At 41.1% G+C, this 24,373-nt stretch overlaps 2 protein-coding genes across 4 annotated transcripts in view; both read left to right on the top strand.

Moving 5' to 3' along the window:
• LOC146510091 (clustered mitochondria protein homolog) overlaps window positions 1–17,768 on the top strand; it is a 24,526-nt gene extending 6,758 nt beyond the window's left edge. For 2 of the 3 annotated variants that reach the window (XM_085174491.1, XM_085174489.1), the window contains exons 12-31: window positions 157–375; window positions 504–679; window positions 806–1,117; window positions 1,217–1,350; window positions 1,659–1,760; window positions 1,875–1,975; window positions 2,060–2,212; window positions 2,625–2,687; window positions 2,774–3,021; window positions 3,093–3,177; window positions 4,808–4,961; window positions 6,005–6,144; window positions 6,256–6,336; window positions 6,822–6,947; window positions 8,301–8,422; window positions 8,581–8,674; window positions 8,756–8,890; window positions 8,974–9,047; window positions 9,179–10,569; window positions 17,585–17,768. In XM_085174491.1, coding sequence (XP_085030617.1) covers window positions 157–375; window positions 504–679; window positions 806–1,117; window positions 1,217–1,350; window positions 1,659–1,760; window positions 1,875–1,975; window positions 2,060–2,212; window positions 2,625–2,687; window positions 2,774–3,021; window positions 3,093–3,177; window positions 4,808–4,961; window positions 6,005–6,144; window positions 6,256–6,336; window positions 6,822–6,947; window positions 8,301–8,422; window positions 8,581–8,674; window positions 8,756–8,890; window positions 8,974–9,047; window positions 9,179–9,290 — 2,631 coding nt within the window. In that variant the 3' untranslated portion in view covers window positions 9,291–10,569; window positions 17,585–17,768. Of the gene's footprint in view, window positions 1–156; window positions 376–503; window positions 680–805; window positions 1,118–1,216; window positions 1,351–1,658; window positions 1,761–1,874; window positions 1,976–2,059; window positions 2,213–2,624; window positions 2,688–2,773; window positions 3,022–3,092; window positions 3,178–4,807; window positions 4,962–6,004; window positions 6,145–6,255; window positions 6,337–6,821; window positions 6,948–8,300; window positions 8,423–8,580; window positions 8,675–8,755; window positions 8,891–8,973; window positions 9,078–9,178; window positions 10,570–17,584 lie in introns of those variants that run through there. The other variant, XM_085174490.1, reaches the window with a different exon arrangement.
• On the top strand, window positions 17,738–24,373 carry LOC146510090 (lissencephaly-1 homolog A-like). The gene is made up of 10 exons (XM_085174527.1): window positions 17,738–17,880; window positions 19,329–19,413; window positions 19,506–19,580; window positions 19,779–19,985; window positions 21,112–21,280; window positions 21,645–21,747; window positions 21,912–22,140; window positions 22,601–22,702; window positions 22,790–22,946; window positions 23,101–24,373. The coding sequence occupies exons 1-10, from the start codon at window positions 17,849–17,851 to the stop codon at window positions 23,172–23,174; spliced, it is 1,233 nt and encodes a 410-aa protein (XP_085030653.1). The 5' UTR covers window positions 17,738–17,848; the 3' UTR covers window positions 23,175–24,373.

Genomic DNA, 24,373 nt, shown 5'->3' with positions numbered 1-24,373 from the left:
AATGAAGCAAATCTGTGATAATCAATTTAAAGCCCAGAAGCCATGACCTCTTATAAGAGTCCTCTTATGTTTCCTCTATTCTTCTTCCTCCTCTGGGACCAAATTGTTTTATTGAAACATAAACTCATTAACCAGTATTTGAATCCCTCCTCGCAGACCAACAGTGACTTTGTGGCCGCTGCGACACGAGGTGCTACGGCTGTCATTGACGGCAACATCATGCCGATAAACCCAGGGGAGTCGCCTCATTTGCAAATGTTCATGTGGAACAACCTCTTCTTCAGCCAGGGGTTTGATGTGTCTGAGCACTACCGACCACTAGGGGGAAACACTGCTGCTCACGCTGCTGCCATCTGTGACCTAAGAGGAGCTCAGGTGAGAGATCCTGATGGTATGACCGGGGAGGTGTTTGGGAGGAAATTATCATTTCAGATATCTTTAAGGGTGTAGTTATAAAGATATTAATGGTCAAACTGGTCAAAAAATAATCTCCACGGCTGCAGGCATATGCATCAGTGGACATAGAGGGGCTACACACAATCGGCACAGCTGTGGTGGATTATCGCGGTGTCCGAGTTATTGCTCAGACGATCGTTCCTGGGATACTTGAGAAAAATCAGGAGGAGAGTATAGTGTACGGCTCCAATGACAATGGCAAGACAGTGTTTACTCATCCGAGGTAACATTCCTACAAACTCATGCCAAAACAGTGAAATCTTATGTGTAGATCTTGATCGAAAAGCCGGACGCGCCCTTTTATTTTTACACTATTACTGCAGCTGAGCAGGAGTGTGTTTTATGGCAGGTTTCTGGAGCTGCTGGATAAAACCAGTAAGCAGCTGAGAATCCAGCGTCACCAGGTTTTAGACCACAACAACAGACCGGTGGAGCTTTGCTCTGGCATCGAGACCATAGGCATCCTGGGTAATGATGGACGACCTTACATCTTGGACCTCCTGCGAACCTTCCCCCCAGATCTTAACTTCCAGTTCTCAGAGACAGAGAAGAGGAGGGAGGAGGTGCCAAAAGAGTGCCAGAGCTTTGGTTACCCATGTCTCCATTGTCACAGTCTGGCCAGCCTGAGACCTGAGCTGATTGAGGCCTTCATCCAGCACAGGTGAGGGAGACTTTCAGAACTGAACTACTAGACCAGCAGGATGAGCCAATGTTAGAAAATGAGCTTTCTCATCTTCTTATCTTTTATTTTATGATGTAGGTATGAGCTTTTCGTGAAGATGGTGTCGCATGAGCTGAGCCAGCTTACTGAACAGGATGAAGCCACAGAGTGGAGTGAGAAGCCCGTCTGTGATTCAGATACTGGGGAGAGACCTGCAGCCAGTGCTGACATGGGTGAATAAGACCTTATACAGTAAATCAAGTGAATATGACATATGTACAGAGGTGTCATGCTGAGAAAGAGCATTGCAGATGTGATGTTTGATTTTAAACTGTTGATGGAGAAATCTACAGAAGGTCAGAAGAAGCTGGAACACATGCAATAATCTGCACACACTAAAGAATTTTTATCATAGGCCTGAATCAGATGATAGAGCCACAAAATGAAAATGCAAATATTAAATGTTAACAGATGTGTGAGGGCAAAGAAAGCTGATTGTCTTCACGTTGTCTGACAATACTTTCATATTTGATTTTTGTAGAAATAAGGAAAAGAAATGCGATCCTGAAAGCTTGTAGAGCCGTCGGCTCAGTGAGTGACTCCTGCTTTGACATCCGCTTCAATCCTGATGTTTGCTCTCCAGGTACTGAACACCCTCGTGCTCACATACAAATACTCAGAATAATATATATATGTATATATATATATATATGTATATGTTGTCAAATTAAAGGTGAACTGTGTGTCTTTCCTACAGGTGCTCGATTCCCTGCTGAGTGTTTAGAGGAGGTTCAGAGGCAAAGATGCCTGCTGTGGGAAGCAGCTGCTTTTCTCCTGTCTCATCAGATCCCAGCAGTGGTCAGTTGTGTGTGGAGTGATAATGTTTAAGTTTATCGTATGCATAAAATGTAAGATGATGTGTGTGTGTCATTTCTGTTATAGTTGATGGACTGTCTTGACCACACAGCAGTGCCAATGGATGGCGCAAGTCTGACCTCAGCGCTTCATCAGCGGGGTGTGAACGTGCGATATCTGGGCACCATACTGAGGGAGCTCGGCAGGGTGGAGGAGAGAAGACGACTCGGCCATATACAGGCACTTAATACAGCTATTAATAACCATACCACATAAATGCTATTATTCAGCATATATGCATAAGGCATATATGCTGGTGAGGCACGCTGGTGAAGCGTGCATTTTATTCCACTGAATATACCACATTGTATAAGAAACCTATTCCTAATCATTATTGTTGTTATTATTATAAGCTTTGTTAATTTTGCAAGAAAATAGAAAAGCATTTGTCATATGAAGAAATCAAGAAACATCTCTTAAATCCAAAGTTTAAACCTTCATCAAGCCTTTAAATGTCTGTTCATATAGTGTGAAGCAGCAAGAGCAGCCTTCTCAATATTAGCCTTCACGCATGGATTGTGAAGACTGAGCTGCAGTTTGATCTCATGAAGGCAATTTTTTTCTCAAAGTCTTCTCTCCTCTTCCCTTACAGAGAATTTGCGTCAGTGAAATCATCCTCAGAAGTGCCAAACACATCTTCAGGACCTACCTGCAGGTGCTCAGATTAAGAAAACACATGTACTAATCACTACGCAACCTATCATTGTTTTTCATTCATTTCATTACCTTATTTTCTCCCAGGATGTGGAACCTGCGGCTTTCTCTGCAGCTGTCAGTCACTTCCTAAACTGCCTCCTGACCTCCTCCTCCTGCTTCCCCGACTCCTGCTCAGATGAGCTGCTCTCCCGTCGCAGGAGCCGCCGACGCCGGAGTCACGGGAGTCGAGTCGCATTGTTGAGTGACAGCATGTGGGCTAGGCTGACGTCCGGCGAGCTGTGGGGCAGGATCAGGGCTGAGGCTCGAGATTATTATCACTACACATTTGACAGGTGTGTGTGTGCCTATGTGTTCCTGGATATGTGCAGCAAGACTTTTACACTGTCATCTTCTCTGTGTTCAGTGAAAGTATAGATGAAGTAATAGAAAAGCACAACCTTCAGAGGATCTCCCTGCTGAGAGAGATTTCCATCAAGACAGGCATCCAGGTCAGACATCTCTTCATAATACAGCAACCTATAAGCTTAAATTAAGTCTCCATGCCGGCAATGCTACGTGAAATCACAACAGCTTTATCATAGAATACCCAACACACTGCTTTATTTGGTCAAGACATAACAGACGGGACAAAAATATGGAGAACAAATACATAAAAATGCTTATCACTGACCATGAGTCAAGATTTCTACCCCTTTGCAGAAGCTGACGTGAGGTAATCTAGTTTATTTTTTTGCCACACTTCTGTTTTTTCAAGGTCAAAACCTTGAAAATAAACTGAGGCTGGAAAAAAGATAAGATCTGGATTCAATGTTATCCCACATTTATCCAAGAATATTTTTTTTTAATTAGAGAATACATTTTTTAATATCTGAAACATTTAAATTTCAATAACAATTAAATGACAAATACATTTAGATTTTATTAATAGCAATAAGTTGACAGATGATTCTCAGCCAACAAGGCTGATCAACAAGATGATCAGCCTTAGAAAAAAAAGAGATAACATACTAACAAAGATTTAAATTCAAATAATGACCTAGATTATCACTGGACACTTTGCTAGGTACATCCTCAGCTTTCAGCGCTACCTTAATTTTTTGTGGCATAGATTCAACAAGGTGTTGAAAACACTGCTCAGAGATTTTAATTTTGGGTGCACTGTGGACATAATGGAATGGACATGGTCAGCAACAGTACTCAGGTAACCTGTGGTATTTAAATGATACTTAGTCGGTAGTAATGAGCTCAAAGTGTGCCAGGAAAATATCCCCAACAGCATTTCACCACCATCAGCCTGCACTGGTGTTAAAAGGCTAGATGGAGCCATGGCTTCATGTTGTTTACTTTAAATTCTGACCCTACCATCCAAATGTTGCAGCGGAAAACGAGATTCATGAAATCAGGCAACATGTTTGAATTATAGCATCCATATCCTGTTCTATCCTGTTCCTATTATCCTGAAGCAGTCTAGACATTCTCCTCCGACCTCTGCAAAGCATTTTCACCTACTGCTCACTGGAGATTTTCTCTTTCTCGGACCAAGATCTGTAAACTCTAGAGTTGGTTGTGTAGGAAAATCCCAGCAGATCAGCACTTTCTGAAATACAACATTAACTACGTCATGTTAAAGGTCACTAAAATAACATTTTGCCCCCATTATGATGATCTTGCCCACGTCACAGGTTGCTGCCATGTGACTGGCTGATTAGATATTAGATTAGATAGATAGAACAGGCATACCTAATGAAGTGGCCAGTGAATGTATTAATGAACAGTGTGGCAGTCTAGGATCTAAAGTTAAGTGACTTAAGAGGCATATAGAGCTGTTTTTGCATTTATTACATTTATTTAACATTTATTAAATAGTTTTAATCATAACATTCATGGGTGAAAAGTGAATGTTTTTTACTTTAGTTTTTCTCTTAAATCCATAATTCTATTTCTTGTGGTTTTACGCAAGAAATAGAATATTGACATCAAGCTTCAGAGTTTTTGGTGGCTGAAGTTCACAATTTACTGTGCTTAGAGCAGAAAATCAGACCAAAAACCACAAAGTTATTAAGTCCAACTTTTAAGGTGCATCTGCTTTCCTCCTCCATTCCCTTTCTCTGTGTGCAGGTGCAGCTGAGGGAATATGTGTTTGAGTCTCGACACAGGCCGGCATTTGGTGAGGAGGACATCGTCAACATGTTTCCCGTGGTCCGGCATCTCAAGCCTACGTCGTGGGATGCCACGCGGCTTGTTCAGCAAGCCCAGCTGGCAGTGCAGCAGGGTGAGACATAAGCACAAATATAGACGTAAACAGCATGATATACAGTGTATGTGTTCTTCTTTTTCTTACAGTAAAATTAAATGTGGCCCTCGATGTAAAAGGAGTTTGAGATCCCTGCATTTTAACATCCTGCAGCAGCAGGAGCTGCTTACCTCCAAACATCAACACAAACTCTAAATGCCACTAACTAAAAATATCACACATCTGATAGGGGCACATGTGTGGTGTGGGAAGAAGCGTTAACAGTATGCTTGCACAATCAACAGGAAGTTTTAACGCGCTATTTGTTATTTGTTTGCATTTGCATTGCAAGAAAGAAAAATCACTGTTTTAAAAGTAACTTCCTAATGTGCTCTGTGTGTGAGGAAGTTCTCACATGCAAATTGAAAGAGTATTTGTTCTTTGTTCCTGTTCATAGTGGCGACACTGATGCCAGTGATACAAGATCCACACTTCTCATTCTGTAATAAAATACATTCTTAATCTAATATGGAGCTTCAGCAGCCAGTCAGTCACAAAAACCAAGCAAATGTCTTTTAATGTTGCACTCACCATAAGTTACCATGGTGATATAGCCAGGTTAAGAGACAGCCACTTTCATACGCCAACTTTAAGCTCTACATGGCTTGCTAAGCCCATCTGGCTTTATAGTGCAGGCCACAGAGCAAGGTAGGTGGATGCTGGACCTCATCACCTATATTGAAATCATCTCAAGTCTTTACAGCTTATATAAGAAGAGTAAGCAATCAATAACCTGTGCAGTCATCTCATCAGTCTACATGTAGACATGTGTGGAGGATTTTATGACACACTTAAAAATGTGTGTTTATACCAAGCATGTGCACATATTAAACATGACTGCATTTATGCTATATGTGCTGTATTGTGCTGCTCAGTTCCTTGTATTTAACATGATGTATGATGCACATTGTCAATACAGATCCTGATAATGGATCTGCTCGAAGGCCAGTCCTCATATGAGGAGCAGATATTCATTTCTGTTTATTTGCTGTGCATTAATAGTATTTTGTGTTTGATTTTAGGGCTTCTCAAGGAATGCTACGACTTGATTAGTCAGGCCCTGACTCTATTCAGCAGTGTGTGTGGGGTCCTGCACGAGGACGTGTGCATGTGCCTGCGCCTCCTCGGACGGCTCAGCTACATCTTGGGAGAAAACGCAGATGTAAATATTCATTATGTTAATTTATACAATGAACCAGTACTTAACTTTCTGAATCAAGCAGACCATAGTAATGTACAGCAATGTTTCCTGTAATGTGTCCATGCATTGCAGGCCCTCAGCCACCAAGAAAAGGCCGTAATGAGTTCTGAGAGACTGCATGGTATAGACCATCCACAGACCATACAAGATTATGTGAGTTTCGTCACTTTTTCATTAATTTACAGACAGTCTTGTTATGTTATTTGTGTTGTCTTCCACCCTAACGATCTCCAGTCCACACATCTTATTAAAATATATATAGTGATATTTTTCAGTGGCACAATCCCTGATTAGGATACCTAACATCACTATGACTAGAATGAATATAGCAGTTGTGGTGCTCTATTTACAGATCTGCAGTTAAAGAAAAAAAAAGAATAGTTTCATTAACATCAGCATCATTTTTGTTTTTGTTTTTCAAGTCTTGACCCTGTGATGTGGATAAAGACACTTATCATGTTTTTTAAAATCCATCTATAGAACCCAAGTTTGCTCATATTGGCCTCACAGTTCTGCAGCTGTTACCGACTGGATCTGGGGATTATTTTTTCCATGTACAAATGAAAACAAAAACTAGCCAAATGCTTAACTGTATTTATTAAAATGTGTCTTTGATATATTATCATTTTATGCTTCAGACCTTTTTGACCCTCTACTGCTTTGCTGGAGGCTGCCACTTGACCTCTCTACAGCTGCTGTATCGTGCTCGGTACCTCACCCTGCTTGTTAGTGGAGATGATCATCCACAAGTAGCATTACTGGATGTAAGTGAGATCCCACCTGATTTATTTATTTATTGAGCAGGTGACCACATACTTTAAAAGCTAAAAGGCCCAAAAAAATAATCTTTAAAAAAAAAGTATATTAGCGTGTTTGGTTTGGCAAAGACACACGGACTTGTGTCCCACCTGTGGTTAGGTTAAGAAGAGACGTGATGACCAAGAAAGAACACTACAGATGTGACGTTTGTTTTGTGAGTGTTGATGGAGAAGTATAGAGAAGGCCAGAATTAGCTTCACTGTGTCTGTGGCTCTAGAGAAAGCATATTATAGGGTGACAAGAGAGGAAGTGTGGTACTGCATGAGGAAGTCAAAAGTCACAGAGAAGTATGCGAGGGATGGGAAATTAAGACAGTGGTGAGGTGTACAGTAGAAGTGACACATGGGTTCAAAGTGGAGGCTACGTCGGGGATCGGCTCTGAGCTCCTTCTTGTTGACAATAGTGATGGACAGACTGACAGATGACATCAGGCAGGAGTCTCAATGGACTATAATGCTCGCAGATGATATTGCAGATGATTTGTAGTGAGATTAGAGAGCAGGTGGAGGAAAGCCTGGAGAGGTGGAGGTATTTACTGAAGAGACGAATGATGAAAGTTAATAGAAGCAAGACAGGATACATGTGTGTGAATGAGGGGAGGCAAAAAGAAAGGTAAAGACAGTGAAGGTAGATAAGTTTAAATACTTGAGGTCAACTTTTCAAAGGTGGGGACAATACAGACTGAAGGGGAAGGTTTACAAAATGGTAGTGAGACCTGCTATGATGTACGGTATAGAGACAGCAAAAAGACAAGGTGGAGCTGGAGGTGGCAGAGATAAGGATGCTCAGGTTTCATTGGACGTAATCAGAAGCGACAATATTAGATATGAGTACATCAGAGGGACAGCTGCAATTGAGCTGCTTTTCTAATGTAAAAAAAACCCTCTTACCATCAAGATTTTTTTTATTTGGACATTCAAAACAGTTGAGGAAGATAAGAACTCCGAAAAAAGCAGAAAACCTGTTGGTGTGTCAGTGTTCCCAGGCCAGCCAAGAGATGTAAACCCCAGGTCTACCTCAGCGCCTCCTTTCAGTAGGACATGCTTGCCCAGGAGGCATCCTAATCAGATACCCGAACCACCTCAACTGACTCCTTTTGATATTTTAATGAGTGAAATATAAAGTAAAAGTTTGAGAATATGTAACACATTATATAAGAACTACAATATTATGTGACACAGTGGTAGTCTATGTGATATTGCACTGGTCAAAAGGTCAAAGTGGGTCATATCCATGAAATACTCAAGAGTAAGAGCTCATTTGTGCGTTTGTGTCCCTGTTTTGCTCCTCTGTGTTAGAGCATGCTAGGTCTGGTACTTCATGGACTGATGGAGTATGAGCTGTCCCTGAAGTTCCTGCAGAATGCCTTAACTTTAACCTCAAAATACCACGGTGTCACATCCCTGAAACACGCACACAGGTACGTGACACACTTTGTCCTCACACTCCTTTTTCTTGCATAAAAAAAAACATAGATTCAGTTACAGAAAGTTTGAGAGACAACTGCTGTGATCTTCATGTTCACATTTGAATTTTCTTTGCCAAAAAACTGCCTTTCCATGTCTTTCTTCTGCACAGTCATCACCTGCTGGCCACTGTGTATGAGAGTAAAGGAGAGTTTCGATCAGCTCTGCACCACGAGAAAGAAGCTTATTCAATATATAAGAGCCAGGTGTGTTTTAGAATAAAGTGTTTTCTGGTGTTATGTCCATGCTTTCTGCTCTGGATTTTAACTGTTGCTGAACATGTGTAGGTTGGTGAGAACCATAACAACACTAAGGAAAGCTCGGACTACCTGCAGAGCCTCACTCAGCAGGCTGTGATCCTTCAGAAAGCCATCAACCAAATATACAGCAACACACCTGGTGCCTGTATTCCACCACCAAAGGTTTGCACAGTTTGGATGTTATGTGAACATACACAGATATGCAATGCATGCATTTCTGGTTGTGACTCTCTGTTTTTCTCTAGTTTTCCACACCGAGCCTTCCCACAATACTCCAGCAGCTCAACCTGACATGCGGAATCATTCTCATCCCCCTCAGGTGATTACTGAAACAGACACAGGATCAAAAGTAGGCACTAATGTCCCAGTTTAACACTCCCTGATTAAAATTGTTCATGTAAATGTGTTTTTCCCTCTCACTGTATATATGTTTTTCCTTTTCCTTTCTAGTGGAAAAGAAATTGACGAGCTCCGGGCTGAGTTTAAAGGAAAAGTAAAAGTGAAAACGGAAGAGCTTGAAAATCAGTTGTTAAGTTCTGTGGAGTACAAACAACAATACTGACATATAAACTAAAACCACAACCACAATGGGACACCTGCATGATCTGTGAAAGTGACCGTGGACAATGAGCAGCAATGGCGGATGAAAGCGAGGCAAAACAATGCCGTTATTAAGCAGGTCACCCAGGTGCACCTGTCTCCTGTTAAAAGAGGACTTTGCTCTGCTGTTGTCAGTAGACATAGATTATCAGTGCCATAATAAAGCTCTTGCCGAACTGTACAGCACTGTACGTGATGGCAAACACGTTCAACTCACTTCCTTTTTGTCGTGAAATTAGATGAATAAAACCAAGAATTGTGCTGCTAGATGAATGGAAAAGCACAGTAAGTTTTACACTGCGTATACAGAGAAAAAATATATATAGCCACAGTGTTTAATATCTCAGATTGTGATATGGCATGTCGTCTTCTTGCACTACCCTGAGTGTCCACTGGGTTTCACACTTGTGCCATGAGCATTTCTCAGAACAAAGTAGAGTAGATGAGTTCCCATTATGCCGAAGAAATAGATTTTTTTTAAAGTAACTATTTTATAGGCTTATATTAAGTGTGTGTTTTGTATTGTGCGATAGGCCACAGACCTGAAAGTCCAACATTTATGTTACTTGTGTTAATCAAGTAACATTCGAGTGAGAATAGGTAGAAAGGCTGGGGGCACTTCAATGAATACATTTTATTGTGTGAGACTGATTTAGATCTGAACCACAATTTAGTTGTCATTAATATCATCTTATTTTTTTTATTCTTCTATTATATAATAACAGAAAGCTTAAAAATGAGAGGATTGGGTTTGAAATTGCCTTTCTACTTCATAAAAACAGCGACAGTTTTATATATTTTATATATCATTCCATCTGAAAACTATCCGAGTATTTCTGATATAGCTTCCTGTGAGTTGTTTAGCATAAATAAACATCTGTAGAGCCGAAGCATGGCGGTGTAATTTCATCTATTCAAATCAAAACATGGATGCAGCTGACAATAAAAATGACTTATGGTGACTATGTTTTTTTTCCTTTAATTTAGAAAAAAAAATTAAAGCGTGATATTTAGAGCGTGATATCTGTACGCTGCGCACCACCATTCATGTGAACGTGCGCGCTCCCGATACCCAACCGCGACCGTTAGCTGGGCCGGGCGAATGCGGTGGTACCAAGAGGAGAAAAATCTGACCGTCCGTGCCGGGTGATGCGAAAAGTCCCATTATCACATCAAAACCAGGGTATTCCGTCGCATGCTCGGGCCAGGAAAGACGATATGAGAATGAGATTTGCCTTATGGTAAGTTATTAGTTGTAACAAATGTGTATTTTTGTTTTGGCACTTAGTGAGACTTGTTATTTTGACGACGAATTGCCTGCAGTGTCTGCGCTTTCCCGTTCCAACCTCAAAATGGCGGAGAGGCCGAGAGCTAAGCTAAGTGGCAAAAGTTCGCCCGCATAAGATCATCGACTCGGAGGTTGAACGTTGAGACAGTCTCACGGTGAGGTTATTCAACGCCCCCGAGTGTGACTGGGATTTTTAAAAGCAAGTGTCGCGACTCTCGGGCTATGCATGACTTGCATCGGGGCGCTTGTTGTGAACCCTCCCTGTAGATCGAGCTAACGTTAGCTACGCCTATTTATGGAAGTTCGGATGAGCTAACGTGGTGTGCTAGCCGGCTGAGCTAACCTGGGTGCTGTCATATTTCTCACGGTCAGCTGCAAAGGATCTGATGCGGCTGGAAAACGCCTAAATTAAGGTTCTGAATTTTAAAGTTGAAGCCTTTTGTGTTGTCTCCTATTGGGAATATTGGCAATAACATCCCAAACTTGGGGCTCATACCCTCTCCGCCTTCACATATATCGGGTAGCAGTTATTTTTTGTCAAACAAGCGGCTGGATGTTTTAGCTGTTCGTTGGTGTGGACAGACGCCCTTTGTATATTTTGTTATGTTGACGGTGTGGTGATCCAGGAATCCAGCGTGTGATTATTAGCGGACTTGGTGCACTTGTCGTGCTAAGCTAACGCTAGCTGGAAAGGGCGTTGCTGAGGCTGTACTGCAACTTTGCCCTTGTGGCCACAGAGGCTTAGAAAGACGTCACCCTATCCAGATTTTAAAACTCGTCTATGATTTGTAATACATGAAGCAGTCTTGGGACATTTGGTAGTTTTCCTCTATATTTAAACCTGCATTTTAGGAATTGCATTCAGAGTGGAGTCTGATGGAAAAATACTATGCAGATTTAAATTGCTGTGCACAAAACTCTCTTCTAAGCCCAATTTTGCTAATTGAATCACTATTGATTTGTCTACCAGTTGCTATTGCATAACACGGAACGCGAAGGCCAGTGCTTGTTCAATAGACTGTCCATCTTATAGCGTGAAATGATATTTTATATACTAAGGTAAAGGTTCAATTCAGTGCTACATTTATGCATACATTTCTGATTTGTTTATAATATGTTTGCGATGCCTGCATCTATTAATATGCAGGTTTTTGTTGTAGTTGTTTGGGTATTTTTTGGTACCATTTTTAAGATTGTTAAATAGTTTGGATTTTTTATGTCATGGGCTGTCACTGTTGGCAGCACTTTGGTCGCGAGAATTACTTTTAAGCTGAAGTTCTAGACTAATAGAATAAACTTAAATGACATAATTAAAAAAATCTTAAGTATCAGGGCTTGCAAGTGGAATAAAACAGATTGCTTTGTCATGATGTTTGGTTAGTAAGCAAACATTGCTATATGCTTTAGTCTGTGCAAGAAGGGACTTGTTTGGCCTGAAGGTCATCCATAAGGAGGGGCATTGCTCAGCAGTTTGACACAAACTGAGCAAATACTAATGGGTTTGGTTGGTTTTTGTCACCTTTTTGTTTCATTGGGTCTGCATGTAAACATTGTGAAATTATGTCTTATCTAAATAACAAAACAACATATGCCCCTCTGTCTAGTCATAAACTCAGTCGGGACACGTGTACCCACAGGCTGTACATTTTATCAAGGAGTTAAAAAGGCATGATTAGTTCTGTTTCTAATCTCTGCCTGTAGGCTCTGTTATCATGGTGTATAACTAATAGCTTAAGTGAAGAACCCAAACATTTCTGAAAGTCTTTATTTTAAACAAATTTCAAACAAATAAAAAAAAAGTGATGGTTTAAATTGGCTATAGACCATGCCAAGTCAGTTTTTAGATCATGCTTTTGATTCAGCTTCTCCAGTGTATTTATTTTATTTTCCTGTTTTATAATGTGCAGAATTTTTTTTTCTTCCTGTCTATACTTTGAAGTTGAAAAAAAGAGGCTTTAAGTTGTCTTCCAAAGCAAAATAACCCAGGACAGAGAATTTAAAGTTTTATTATTCATTGTCAAGCTCCTTTGACTACGATGACCTGGATGACTGAGAACCTTCATAGACATTCATTGTTATTATTTTTTGTAAATGGTGATTAATTTACTTGGTTGTAAAATAGAATAGATTTTGTTGTGTGAAGTGACAAGAAATAACAGGGAAATGCATAGACTTCTTTTAAGTAGGGTAGCTGAGACGTTGGCCTTAACTGTATGTGGACTAGTCTTGCTCACGTATGTAGTCTCCTTCTGCAAAGTCCCATTTTGAGCCTGGGTAAAATCTTGCCTTATCATTGTAAAGTAGTTTGGTTGATAAGAACATAGTGAATGTAGGAGTGCCTAGCAGGTTCAGTGAAATTATTCTCATGATTGCATCATTACAATTAGTAATGAATTTCTACATCGCTTAGATAGCGGTGCGTTTATACAGTGTTCATTTGACAAGTGCGGTAAGGTCTGGGTCACCTGTGCATGTTGCTTGTTAAACTGAACATAACGCGTATTTGAGTCAGGAGGAGCTGAGGCGTAGCTGACATCACTGCCTGTTATTGTAGTCTTATTGGGGGCTTAGTCATCTTTCACCTTCACGGTTTGAGAGTATTTCATGGGTACATTTGTAGCTCTTGGTGAGAGGCGTGAAGAGCTTTGTGGATGATGATGAGCGTCGGGAGCAAGATGGGAGGACATCTCTGTCCTTTTCACTGACTGCTAAATTGAAAGTGTTCGGTATGCTGTGTACACTCTACTGATCGCGTCATGGATAATGTGCCGATGACACCACGTTGGCTTGTTTGTCCATCTAAAGACGTTGGCATTGGTTTAATAATAAAGGTTTAGCAATTAAATCACATAGGGCAATATCATAGTATGATTATATTCTTTTTATGTAAATGCACAATCAATTGCTTGCAGAAATCACCAAGTATCATAGAAGTGTCATTTCTCAGATATTCTTTAAATCTTCCACAGTCAGTTGCTGGCTGCTGTGACCCATGGCTGCACACCTATGGGCAGTCACAAGGTTGTTTAATTTGACTTTTCTTTTCAAAGGTTCCTTCTTTCTATAATTGTAAAAAAAAAAAAAAAAGAATCCTGCACTGTAGGAACTGTGTGTTTTGAAGACAGAAGAAAGGGGACGCTGTCTTTTCCCTTTGTTATTGTAAGCTCAGCCATTAAAAATCAAAATCTTAAATCTTGTGATTATAGGATTGCATAAATGCACTTAACTAATTATTGGGCTGGTTCTTTGAACGCATGCTTATTTGTTTAACCGTCTCACTGAAACGGTTTCAGTTTCATATCTAATCTGAACTGTTCTCTAGCTACTTCTGTGTATCAGACAGTATGAAAAATGGACCCGCTACCATGAAGTTACCCATTGGTCATTTTGTTATACCTGAAACCAGATCTTGGGAAAAGTGAGGGAGAATAATAGATGGTATAAAAGATGGTCGTATCCACCCACTGTTTGGACTACACATTTTGAAGCTTCAGTGTTGGTGCTTTTTCAGCCACCTTATTGGGTTTCTTCAAGTCATAAGTTGACATATTTGAACCGAGACTATGAAGTTATTATCCAGTGCTACTGAAGTTGGTTAGCAAGCTGCATTCATAAACTTCATGAATTCACATATAGAGGCTAGTTAGTGGTAGAAATAGAGGTGTGTCTTAAATAAATGTGGCATAAACATGTTTCTAATAGCTTAATGATTATGTGAATGTTTACAAATGATACAACACCCGGTTTCTAACTAGAAAATAAGCAGTTATGTTCATACACTAATAAGTGCGTATGGTTTTCATTTTTTATTTGTTTATATCTTTGTGTAGAAAACTCATTAAAATAATTTTTGTATTTTATTTAATTTTTTTTTTCATTTAAGAGAAGGTAAGGTTGCAAACAAATCGCCCCCGCATGAGTTCCTTTTGTCCTAACCTTGTAACTAAACACATTTGCCTCTCAGTGTAATAACTTAGAAGATTTAAAAAGGTGTTTGTGAATTTTAAACCGTTCTTCAATTTTTATTTATTTATTTGCAATAACTTTTGCCTGTGTGTTCTTTTAAAATATTTTCTCCTTAATGGTGATGTTCAGGAGTGTCGGGCAGGTGCAGAAGTAACAGAGATTGTCTTGGTTCTGTAATAGATGGAGCATGGTATGTTTGGTCAAATCGCTGTTTTTACACCATGGTGAGAGATGAGATCAGCTAAAATCATTTGCTCTGTCCTGTCATCTCAGTCAGTCATCATGTTTGCAGGCAGGAGAGAGGAGCTCCTTCTAGGATATTACAGGCTAAAGGTTTGCAGTGGTTGACTGCTTCCGTTTTAAGCAGATGCTCATCTGTAAAATATAAATATTATTATGAACAGTTTCCAGTGAGGCACCTTGCAGTTTTCATTTATCTTAAGGCGGTCTAAAGGGTGAAGTGGACGAGAACAATGCAGCAGACTGTGACATAAACAAGGGCAACATGCTCTTATGGTCCTCTGTCGGTGTCTGGGGTTAATCCTTTTAGCGACCATCCAGTCTCTTCTTTACATTGCACTGTCAGCTGTATGAAGGACTTGTGGTCTGTGTCACAACTTGAAGTCGTCTGGTCTAGGCCACTAAGGAGCTTAGTGCTATCGTGGCCCCAGGTGCCAGCAGCATTGAAGCTCACTAAGCATGTGTTCATGTTAGCTACAAAATCACAGAATAGTGAGGGGGGGTTTTGTTTTGTTTTTTTTTTGTTTTTAAACACAAGATGCTGACTTACTCTTTTTTCAGGGTGGTTATGTGGTTCCAAAATCCAGAGTAATGTTGTAAGCAAGAACAAAGAGAGATGTTGTACAAGGTAAAGGCCAGTGTTAACCTGACACAGTAAACATGGCGGTTGGTCTAAAGTGATGCCGGTAAGATCAACAGAATCAGCTGCTAATTGTTTTAAAAATTAAACATGGAGTAGTTTACAGAAAGGCCTAAACTTCAATGGTCTTATATTTCTTGTGAATTTAAAGGCATTAAAAGAAAACGACAAGGGTCTGCTAGAGTCACTAGAGTCAAGTTTTTGTTTTGTGGCTATTTGTATATAGCCAGGGGTGCACATAAGTGGTCCGCAGGTGCGCATGCGCTGTCAAAATAAAAGATGCGCACCAGATAATAAGTTGCAACGTGTGTTTGCGTACATATAAAAGGCACTGTTTTTGTCTGCTAGAGTGGGATTTTCACAGCATATTCTGCACTCTGTGTGTTCATCATTTGTTTGAAGCCAGCTCACCTCCTGCAACCACTTTTCCGAGAATACGCGCTTCTTTTGCGGTTCGGACTCTTTCTGACATTTCTTTGGAGGTGTAGGAACACCAAAGTAACTGCTTAAAGGAGCTTGCTTCTTCAACAGCTTTAAGAGTTCTAAGCGAATGTCTGTCCTCTTCCAGAAAATCTTATGTATGCAAACGTGCATTGCAACTTCTTATATGGTGCGTCTTTTATTTTGACAGCACATGCGCACCTGCGGACCACTTATGTGCACCCCTGTGTATATAGTATATCCTATACTGTGTCTCGCGTGGCTGTTACCTTGGTCACGTCAAAGAGATTTGATTTCAGTGGGACTTCCATGTAAAATAAAGATAAATTAATACCAAAAATCATTTCTGTGGTTGATTGGCTGAGCCTACAATGCCTTCCAAATCATGTGACAATCCCTTGGCTTCCGTACTTGCGGTTCGCTGTTCCACTTGAACGACGTATTGTTGTTCTAGTTAGCAATTAGCCTATCGTTCAGCATCGCCTCACTCAAAACGCGCAATGGGTGCTTCGACTTACGAAAATCTTTGAGATACGAAAGACCCTCGGGAACGGATTAATTTCATAAGTCGGGGTTCCACTGTACTAAATTGCGCCTTTAAGATTAGCATTCTGCAAAAGTCAAATTGCATTTGTTACTGTGTGTGCGTTCCACCTTTGTAGGTTAACGTCCACGCGCGTGTGCAGAACACATTGCTTTGTATAATCAATCAGTCATGTTCTACGTCAGACTACTGCAGAACAGCACTCATTAACACAGTTATCATCTATAATCTATCTTTTTTTTGTTGTTGTTGTTGTTTTCAACTCCCCATCACTGAGTGGGAACAGTGCCATCGGAACATCTTAATAACAGGAAAGATTAGAGTAATTTGATTAACAAACCAGTAGAGGTGCAATGGATCATGGTTGATCCGTAATCCGAACCAATCCCACTCCACGGTTCGGCACACACGTGATCCGAAGATTCAAAAAAGAAGAAAAAAGTATGTGTATGGTGCACGTGATCAGTCTGTCAAGTGATAGCTATGGTCAGCGCTTGAGCCACGCTATAATATCCCGTCGCGCGTCCACTTCAGTGACAAGATCGCTCCAAGCATGTATGAGCAGGAAAAGTTTAAAGTTATGGCTGAGCTGTCCCAGGCATCTTCTGTTGCCCTAACTACAAATGGGTGGACCTCCAGGGCAACGGAAAGCTACGTGACAGTGACCGCTCATTAAATCACAGCGAGGAATGAATCTTGAGTTGAATGTTTTTTAATAGGCAAAAAGTACTTAAATAAGTAAATGGCGAGTTAAATTTTTGTCGTCTTTTTTTTTCTTCCGCTGATCTGAAAATTGATCCAATCCGTGATGAAAAAAACGTGATCCGATCCGAACTGTGAGACTTTTGATCCGTTGCATCACTACAAACAGCAGTATTTAAACATCTAGCTGCTCACATTCCTATTCTGGAATCACAAATAAAATCTGCTTTAAAAAAAAATATTGGAAAGTTTGTTGGCTCCAAAATGTGGTGTTGAAAAGTTTCATATTCTTTTACCACTGACTTTACTGTTGGAGAATTCTTCTAGATTGTAATTCATGTGTCCCCTGTTTCTGTATGTCTGAATACTGCATATATGTATTATGTATTATGTATGTTTAATCCACTGCTCTTCTCCCTCTCCTTTCTTCATCAGGTGATGGGCTCATCTGTTCAGTGAGACAGATTTGGACCTTTGTGAGAACTCGTGGAACCTGATCCTGACATTTGGGTGACGGCAGTATCTCCAGATCATCTTGCTCTGCCCGGCACCTTTACTTTCCCCACCTTTGCACCTCTGGAGGAGAAAGTTCTGAGGGATCGGGCACCTCACCACCAGACACTTACGAACCAGACTTCCCCCTCCCCTCCCACATCACCTCATCCTCACCTCCCTGAGAGGGAGTGAACAGCAGCCACCATGGTGCTGTCACAGAGACAAAGAGATGAACTGTGAGTGCCCTGATGTAAATATGTGGGAATGCAGCCTTCTTAAACATACAAACAAGAATGGACATGTAAACTGACAGGACTTGAGGAGAGGGAGGGGGGCACTTTCTATAAATGAGCCTTTTTTTTTTTTTTGTTGTAAATTTTGTATTTTCTAGTCCTGATACAAAACACTGCCTTACAAGAACATATTATAGGAAGTGTGAAGAGATGTGCACTTTATGGTGCTTCACTTGTTAGCTGCTTGGTGAATATTTCATAACCCCGCATGACAGGAGCAAATAAATGAGTGGGGTGTGCCAGGAGGAGGAACTGAACAAAGTGATGGCTGTTTAATGTGGGCAGCCTTCTTCCGTGGTGAATGACTGTCTGATCTCACAGTCCAGACAGTACAAAAAGTTTTAGGAGTTTAACTCGCCATTGGACTTCAAAATGTAGAACATTAAAAAAAAAAAAACAGGTTTGATCATGGCTGGTTTAGCTCATGAAAAACCTGAAAAACCCCTATGCTTATTAATTGGGCGACCCATATACCATAACACCAACACAGAGGCTCAGGTTTGAATCTGGCCCAAGAGTACTTACTGTGCAGGGGGTTTGTTTTGTTGTTTGTTTGTTTTTCTGTCCCCCACTGGTCTTTCTCCCAGCTTTTCTGTCTTCTCTTTGCTGTCTTGTTGCAATAAAGGTCTGAAAAACCCCGAAACGAAGAAATCAGTGGAAATCCTGTTGAAAGGCAATAGCAGACAGGATTTATCAGACATTCGAAGTAACCCCAAAGCTGCAGCCTAAATTTAGCTCACTTACTCATGAAATATTCACCCCTCATCTTATAAAAGAGCCCTTACAATCATTTATATAACTCTGTATGTGTGTATTTGCATGCTCGGTATGCGTTTCCATGTGCTTGCGGGTTATGGGCTTCGTGTCATCCACACTCGGTGTTCAGGACTCTTTCTGTGGCAAGTCTTTGGTTTCCATAGCAGCACAACACACAGTTTCCCAGTGATCGGGTCCTTACGTTTTGTTTTCTTCAATGAAGGGTTAGAATTTCCTCTGGCACCTGCTCAAACTGCCCAACTTTTAAGGGGAGGGGAACTGTGAAACTTGAATCCCAAAGCCCCCATCATAAGACGGGGTGCAGTCTGCCCTCTTTCAAAAACCAGCATTTCGGTTGGGGTAGACTTGCTACTTAATAAATGTCGACATCACCTTGACTTTATCGACATGTGTTTGATTTGGCACAACTTGGCTCAGGTCATGTTTGTCACGTAAGATTAGAAATGTTAGAATGATATATGATACAATATACTTAATTTTCCTCTTGCAGAAATTTGCTTTGGACTCCAGTGGTTTCACAGAAACTGCATTTCCAAAGAGTTGGTTAAATCTTGAGATTAAACCTTTAAACAAAAGAAAAATGACTGTGGTGTTGTAATTTTTTTTTTCGTCAGAAACCGGGCCATAGCTGACTATCTTCGTTCCAATGGCTACGAGGAGGCGTATTCCACTTTCAAGAAAGAGGCAGAGTTAGATATGGTATGATGAGGTCGATGCACAGAAATGACCAAAAAGTTGCACATGTTATTTTAATGAGGGGGAACATTTGTTGTCTTTTACTTGGTTCACAGAATGAAGAAGTAGATAAGAAGTATGCAGGGCTGTTGGAAAAGAAGTGGACCTCGGTTATCAGATTACAGAAGAAGGTAACAAATGAAAACACGTTTGAGATTAGCTGTACATTTTTAACATGGCGGAATAAACTTGTAAGCACAATGCATTATGTAAAGTGATAGCTGCGTTTAGCCATGGCCTTAATGAATTTGAAAACTTTTTTTGTTTATTGGGATAAGTGTTGTCTCACTGGATTTCTTAACCTGTTGCTCCTCCTTGCTTTACTTCAGGTGATGGAATTGGAGTCAAAATTGAATGAGGCTAAAGAGGAGATGACACACGGAGGGTCTGTGGGCCAGAAGCGCGACCCCAAGGAGTGGATCCCTCGCCCCCCAGAGAGATACGCCTTGAGTGGGCACCGTGCTCCGGTCACGCGTGTTATATTCCACCCCGTGTTTTCGGTCATGGTCACAGCTTCTGAGGATGCTACCATTAAGGTTTGCATCTGTATTGCCAGACAACGTTTGCATACTGTTAAAATATTAGTAAATACAGTCAGTTGCATTTGAACCTTGCTTACAAATCCTGCATGCACTTCATTCATTTTATGGTTAGTTAAATCCTTACATTTCTATCACAGTTTAAGAAAACAAGTTTAGAGGAGAGCTTTTACCTTGTATTAGACAGATATGGGCAGCGTGAAGGTGTAGTTTCCATACTGAAAAATAGAACGTCTCCTTTTTCACCATATCAAAGTGGAGAATTAACAGCTGTATCGGCCATTCACACATTTGTCCATCTTCTTCTTCTGCTTATTTAATTCAAGGTCACTGAGGGGCTGGAACCTGTCCTACCTGTCACTCTGATAAATTATGCATTCATTTTTCTGTCATAAGTTGCTGCTGTCTTTTTTTTTTTTTTTTTTTTTTCCTTCTTGTTCACATCACATTTTGTTCACATCTTTGAAATGCCTTATCTGAAGTCAGTTATACTGCTTTGAAAATGTCTCTGAGGGATTTCAAATCAGTGGTGTCTGTGTTGAGCAGCATTTCATAAGCAAAATCAGGGAGACTGTTGCAGCACAGTGAATCCTCTGCAGCTCTGACCCTTTAGATCAAAGCCGTACTGCAGATCTGAGGCTGCTCTCCCTTTTTATCCTCTGCGTTTCGGCTTCAGCACACTTCCCCCTCCACCCTCCTCCCTTCATCCTCCTCCCTTCTTCGCTGTTTTATTTTTTTCTGCTTTGTCACTGCTCATCTATGTGGAGATGGGCTGATGCTTGTGTTGTCAGAGGGAGCACTCCCAGAGCACAGCACTATGGGAAATGTGCAAATCTTTTTCTTTCCAACGTCAAAGTTCATTCTTGTTTTAATGAATTTAACTGACACTGTGGTAGTAAATTGTATACTTTTTAATTAGGCTGAAATGTTTTCTGTTTTTAGTATTTTTGTTACATTTTGTAACCCAACCCTGTGTCATGATTCTGTTCAATAATGACCAATTTAATCACTTTTGATTAAATACACATGCACTTTTGTGTGCATGTGTTTTTTAGGTTCAATATTAAGTTCTTTTTGATCATTATGGACTGGCGTTCCTCACTGCCTGCATCTGTAATTTTAGGTGTGGGACTATGAAGCAGGGGACTTTGAGCGAACCCTCAAAGGCCACACAGACTCTGTGCAGGACATCTCCTTTGACCAGTCAGGAAAACTTCTGGCTTCATGTTCAGCTGATATGAGCATCAAACTTTGGGATTTTCAGGGCTTTGAGTGCATTCGAACAATGCATGGTAAGAAATATTTACAAAACACCACCTGCAAAGGCTTTTAAGTTACACCATCGTAACTTGTGTTACACACAGTATTTTATTAATCTTGCTGTGTTTTGTTAACACAACAGACAACAGAAAGTTTCTGGTTTAATCTGGGCCTTGTGGCCTGAGGCTTGCCATTCATTTTGGGAGAAAATTCTAACAAGTGTGTATGACTGATTGAGATGTTTGGTTTACAGTCTCACTAAGGGTTCACTTCTGATTTTCTTTTCTTTTTTTCTTCCTAGTGAAGTTTTAGAAATCTTACACATTGACGGTCTTATTTGGGAAGTATCTGCCTTATTAAGAGCAGACCAACTAATCTTTTGACTTTGTCCTACAGGCCACGATCACAATGTGTCATCTGTAGCTATTATGCCAAATGGTGACCATATAGTATCTGCCTCCAGAGATAAGACTATCAAGATGTGGGAGGTGGCCACTGGGTAAGTGAGACAGAGGCATGTTTTAAGGTTCTTAAACTAGGTTTAAAGTTAACTTTAAACATTTCATTCTTTATTCCAACAATGCTGTTTTAGCCCTCTGTAGTAAAGCATTTAGGATAAGTTGAACATGCTCTCTGTAGATCACCTTGTACTTTCTTCTGTAGGTACTGTGTGAAGACATTTACAGGCCATAGGGAGTGGGTGAGGATGGTGCGTCCCAATCAGGACGGCTCGTTGATTGCCAGCTGCTCCAATGACCAGACGGTGCGCGTCTGGGTGGTTGCCTCAAAGGAGTGCAAAGCTGAGTTGCGGGAACACGAACATGTGGTAGAGTGCATCGCTTGGGCCCCCGACAGCGCTCATCCCACCATCCTAGAAGCTACAGGCTCAGAGGTGAATATGGCAGCTGCAGGACCCAGGAGGATGTTTATGTACATTGGGTTCTATGAAAGTGTCTGCCTCAGTAGCAGCACAATTACTGTAATAAACCACTTTACTTTGGTGTGGTATAGCAGGGTTTTGTGAATAAGAAGGATCTGATGCTATTAATGATTCAGACAACCTCTCTTATGAGTTACTACATAATTATTCTAGTGAATAGTGTAGAATTATTGCCCTCATTTACAATTTGAGCACTCTGCAAAAACATTCATTAGGCTGGACTGGACTGTTGTGCAGGCTCCGACTGACTCACAGAGCAGCGTAATCCTGCCTTAAATCATGTTGTCATAGCTGAAAAATGATCTCTTCATATCTTAGAAGGAATCTTTACACATACCAAACTTCACTGTCGTCTTTGCTGCAACCAAACACTGTTTCTCATGGCCTCGTCCTATCTCTGTCTGTGTGATAGAATAAGAAGAGTGGAAAACCTGGGCCTTTCCTGCTCTCTGGCTCCAGAGATAAAACGATCAAGATGTGGGATGTGAGCATCGGGATCTGCCTCATGACTCTGGTGAGTAACGGAAGTGTCAGCCCCAGTGTCGCTGCACAGTGGGTGAATAGTGAGGAGTGTGGTAGCTAATCGGTCTTGTGTCTGCAGGTGGGACATGACAACTGGGTGCGCGGGATATTGTTTCACCCTGGAGGAAGATTCATAGTAAGCTGTGCTGATGACAAGACCATTAGGATCTGGGACTACAAGAACAAACGCTGCATGAAGACCTTGAGTGCCCACGAACACTTTGTTACCTCTCTTGGTGAGACGCACTTTTTAAAAATAAATAAATAACATATGACAAGAGATGAAGCTGTCTGTATATGAAGCTCTGTAACCTGAGCTGGAGCTGATGCTCACTCTGTGATGTGTGAACTTGTTGAATGTGTCTGAGCAGATGTTTCCCTCTCTTGCAGATTTCCACAAGACTGCTCCCTACGTGGTGACGGGCAGTGTCGATCAGACAGTCAAAGTGTGGGAGTGCCGCTGAGATTGCCTCAATCACCCCCAACCTCCACCCCTAAAGCCCAACCCTGTCCTGCACCCTCTTCCTTGTGCCCACCCCCAACCCTCTGCACTTCAAACCATAGTAGACCAAGGCCGCTTTCCCCTCTCCTCGCTGCCCTCTCCCTCCCTCCTCCCCTACATCGGTCCAGCCCTATTAAGATGACTATTGTCCTTTTGTGTAAATTATTCTGGATGTAGGGTACGCTTAATAAATGTCACGCAATCTCTGACACATAAACACACTCGAAAAAAAAAACAATAAGAAGTATCCTTGCATGGTTAATTCAACAACAAAAAAAAAAAATTTCTCTACTGTTAAATTTGCATACCGTTCTCATGACTTCCCGTCGGGTCAAAGGGTAAATATCTGTGTGCTGGCTTAGGTGGGTTCTGGTTAACAGTGCACGAATACCAATAGCACCTCTTTGTTGGAGGGGTTTAGTTTAATTTTATTTTACTCCATGTCTCCATTGTTGTGGTCTGTCACTGTGTGGTTGGTGATGGAGAAAGTGTGAGGGAGGTGGGGAAAAGTGGAGCCTGTCCAGGAGACGACGCTGACAATGAAGATGAAAAACTGAAGCAGGCTGCGGCTCCCTAGATGAATCTCATGAGTTTTGTTTTTTTGTGCAAGTGCACATGTGAGCGTGTGTGTTTACGTCGTGTGAGTGCGCGCGTGTGTGTTTGTATGTCACGACAGGAGAATCTCTCCAGCGTCTCTGCTCTGATGGTCAGAGGAGGGAGAGGAGGCAAAGTTTCTCACCCGCTGTGTTCATTCATGCCGCTTTCATCTCTTTTAACAAACTTGCTTTCTAGTAGACACTCACAGGACCTTAATGATCCATAAGCTGCTGAGAGCACAGGCACACAGCCCATAGCGAGAAGTGTGTTTAACAGAGGAAAATAAGCCGGCTCACCTTTTTCTTCCTGAGGTTTGTGCGTGTGTATACGTCGCCCTGGAGAAATCGCCCAGTGCCCTCTTTTTTTGCTCGCTATCTCTGCCTTGTTAACCCACTGAGGGCTCCCTCACACAGGGTTTTCATTCTGCTTTCTGTGGTCTCACTGCTCTCTTTACACACACACACACAAACACACTCACAAATGCACATACACGCACAGTAAAAGTTGTGTATCAATATATCTGGATGTCATTGTTTGCAACATAATAAAATTCTGTAAATATAA

This window comes from Neolamprologus multifasciatus, chromosome 10 (assembly GCF_963576455.1).
Source record: "Neolamprologus multifasciatus chromosome 10, fNeoMul1.2, whole genome shotgun sequence".
Lineage (NCBI taxonomy): Eukaryota > Metazoa > Chordata > Actinopteri > Cichliformes > Cichlidae > Neolamprologus > Neolamprologus multifasciatus.
The sequence above is the reverse complement of the archived record's forward strand: the minus strand, read 5'-3'. Positions and strand labels throughout refer to the sequence as shown.

What these genes read in the sequence shown, in the direction of transcription:
- LOC146510090 (XM_085174527.1), top strand. Translation starts at nt 17,849, where the DNA reads ATGGTGCTGTCACAGAGACAAAGAGATGAACT. An exon ending in ATGTGGGAGGTGGCCACTGG is followed by an intron (nt 21,748 to 21,911) that starts GTAAGTGAGACA and finishes TTTCTTCTGTAG; the next exon opens with GTACTGTGTGAAGACATTTA. An exon ending in ACACTTTGTTACCTCTCTTG is followed by an intron (nt 22,947 to 23,100) that starts GTGAGACGCACT and finishes CCTCTCTTGCAG; the next exon opens with ATTTCCACAAGACTGCTCCC.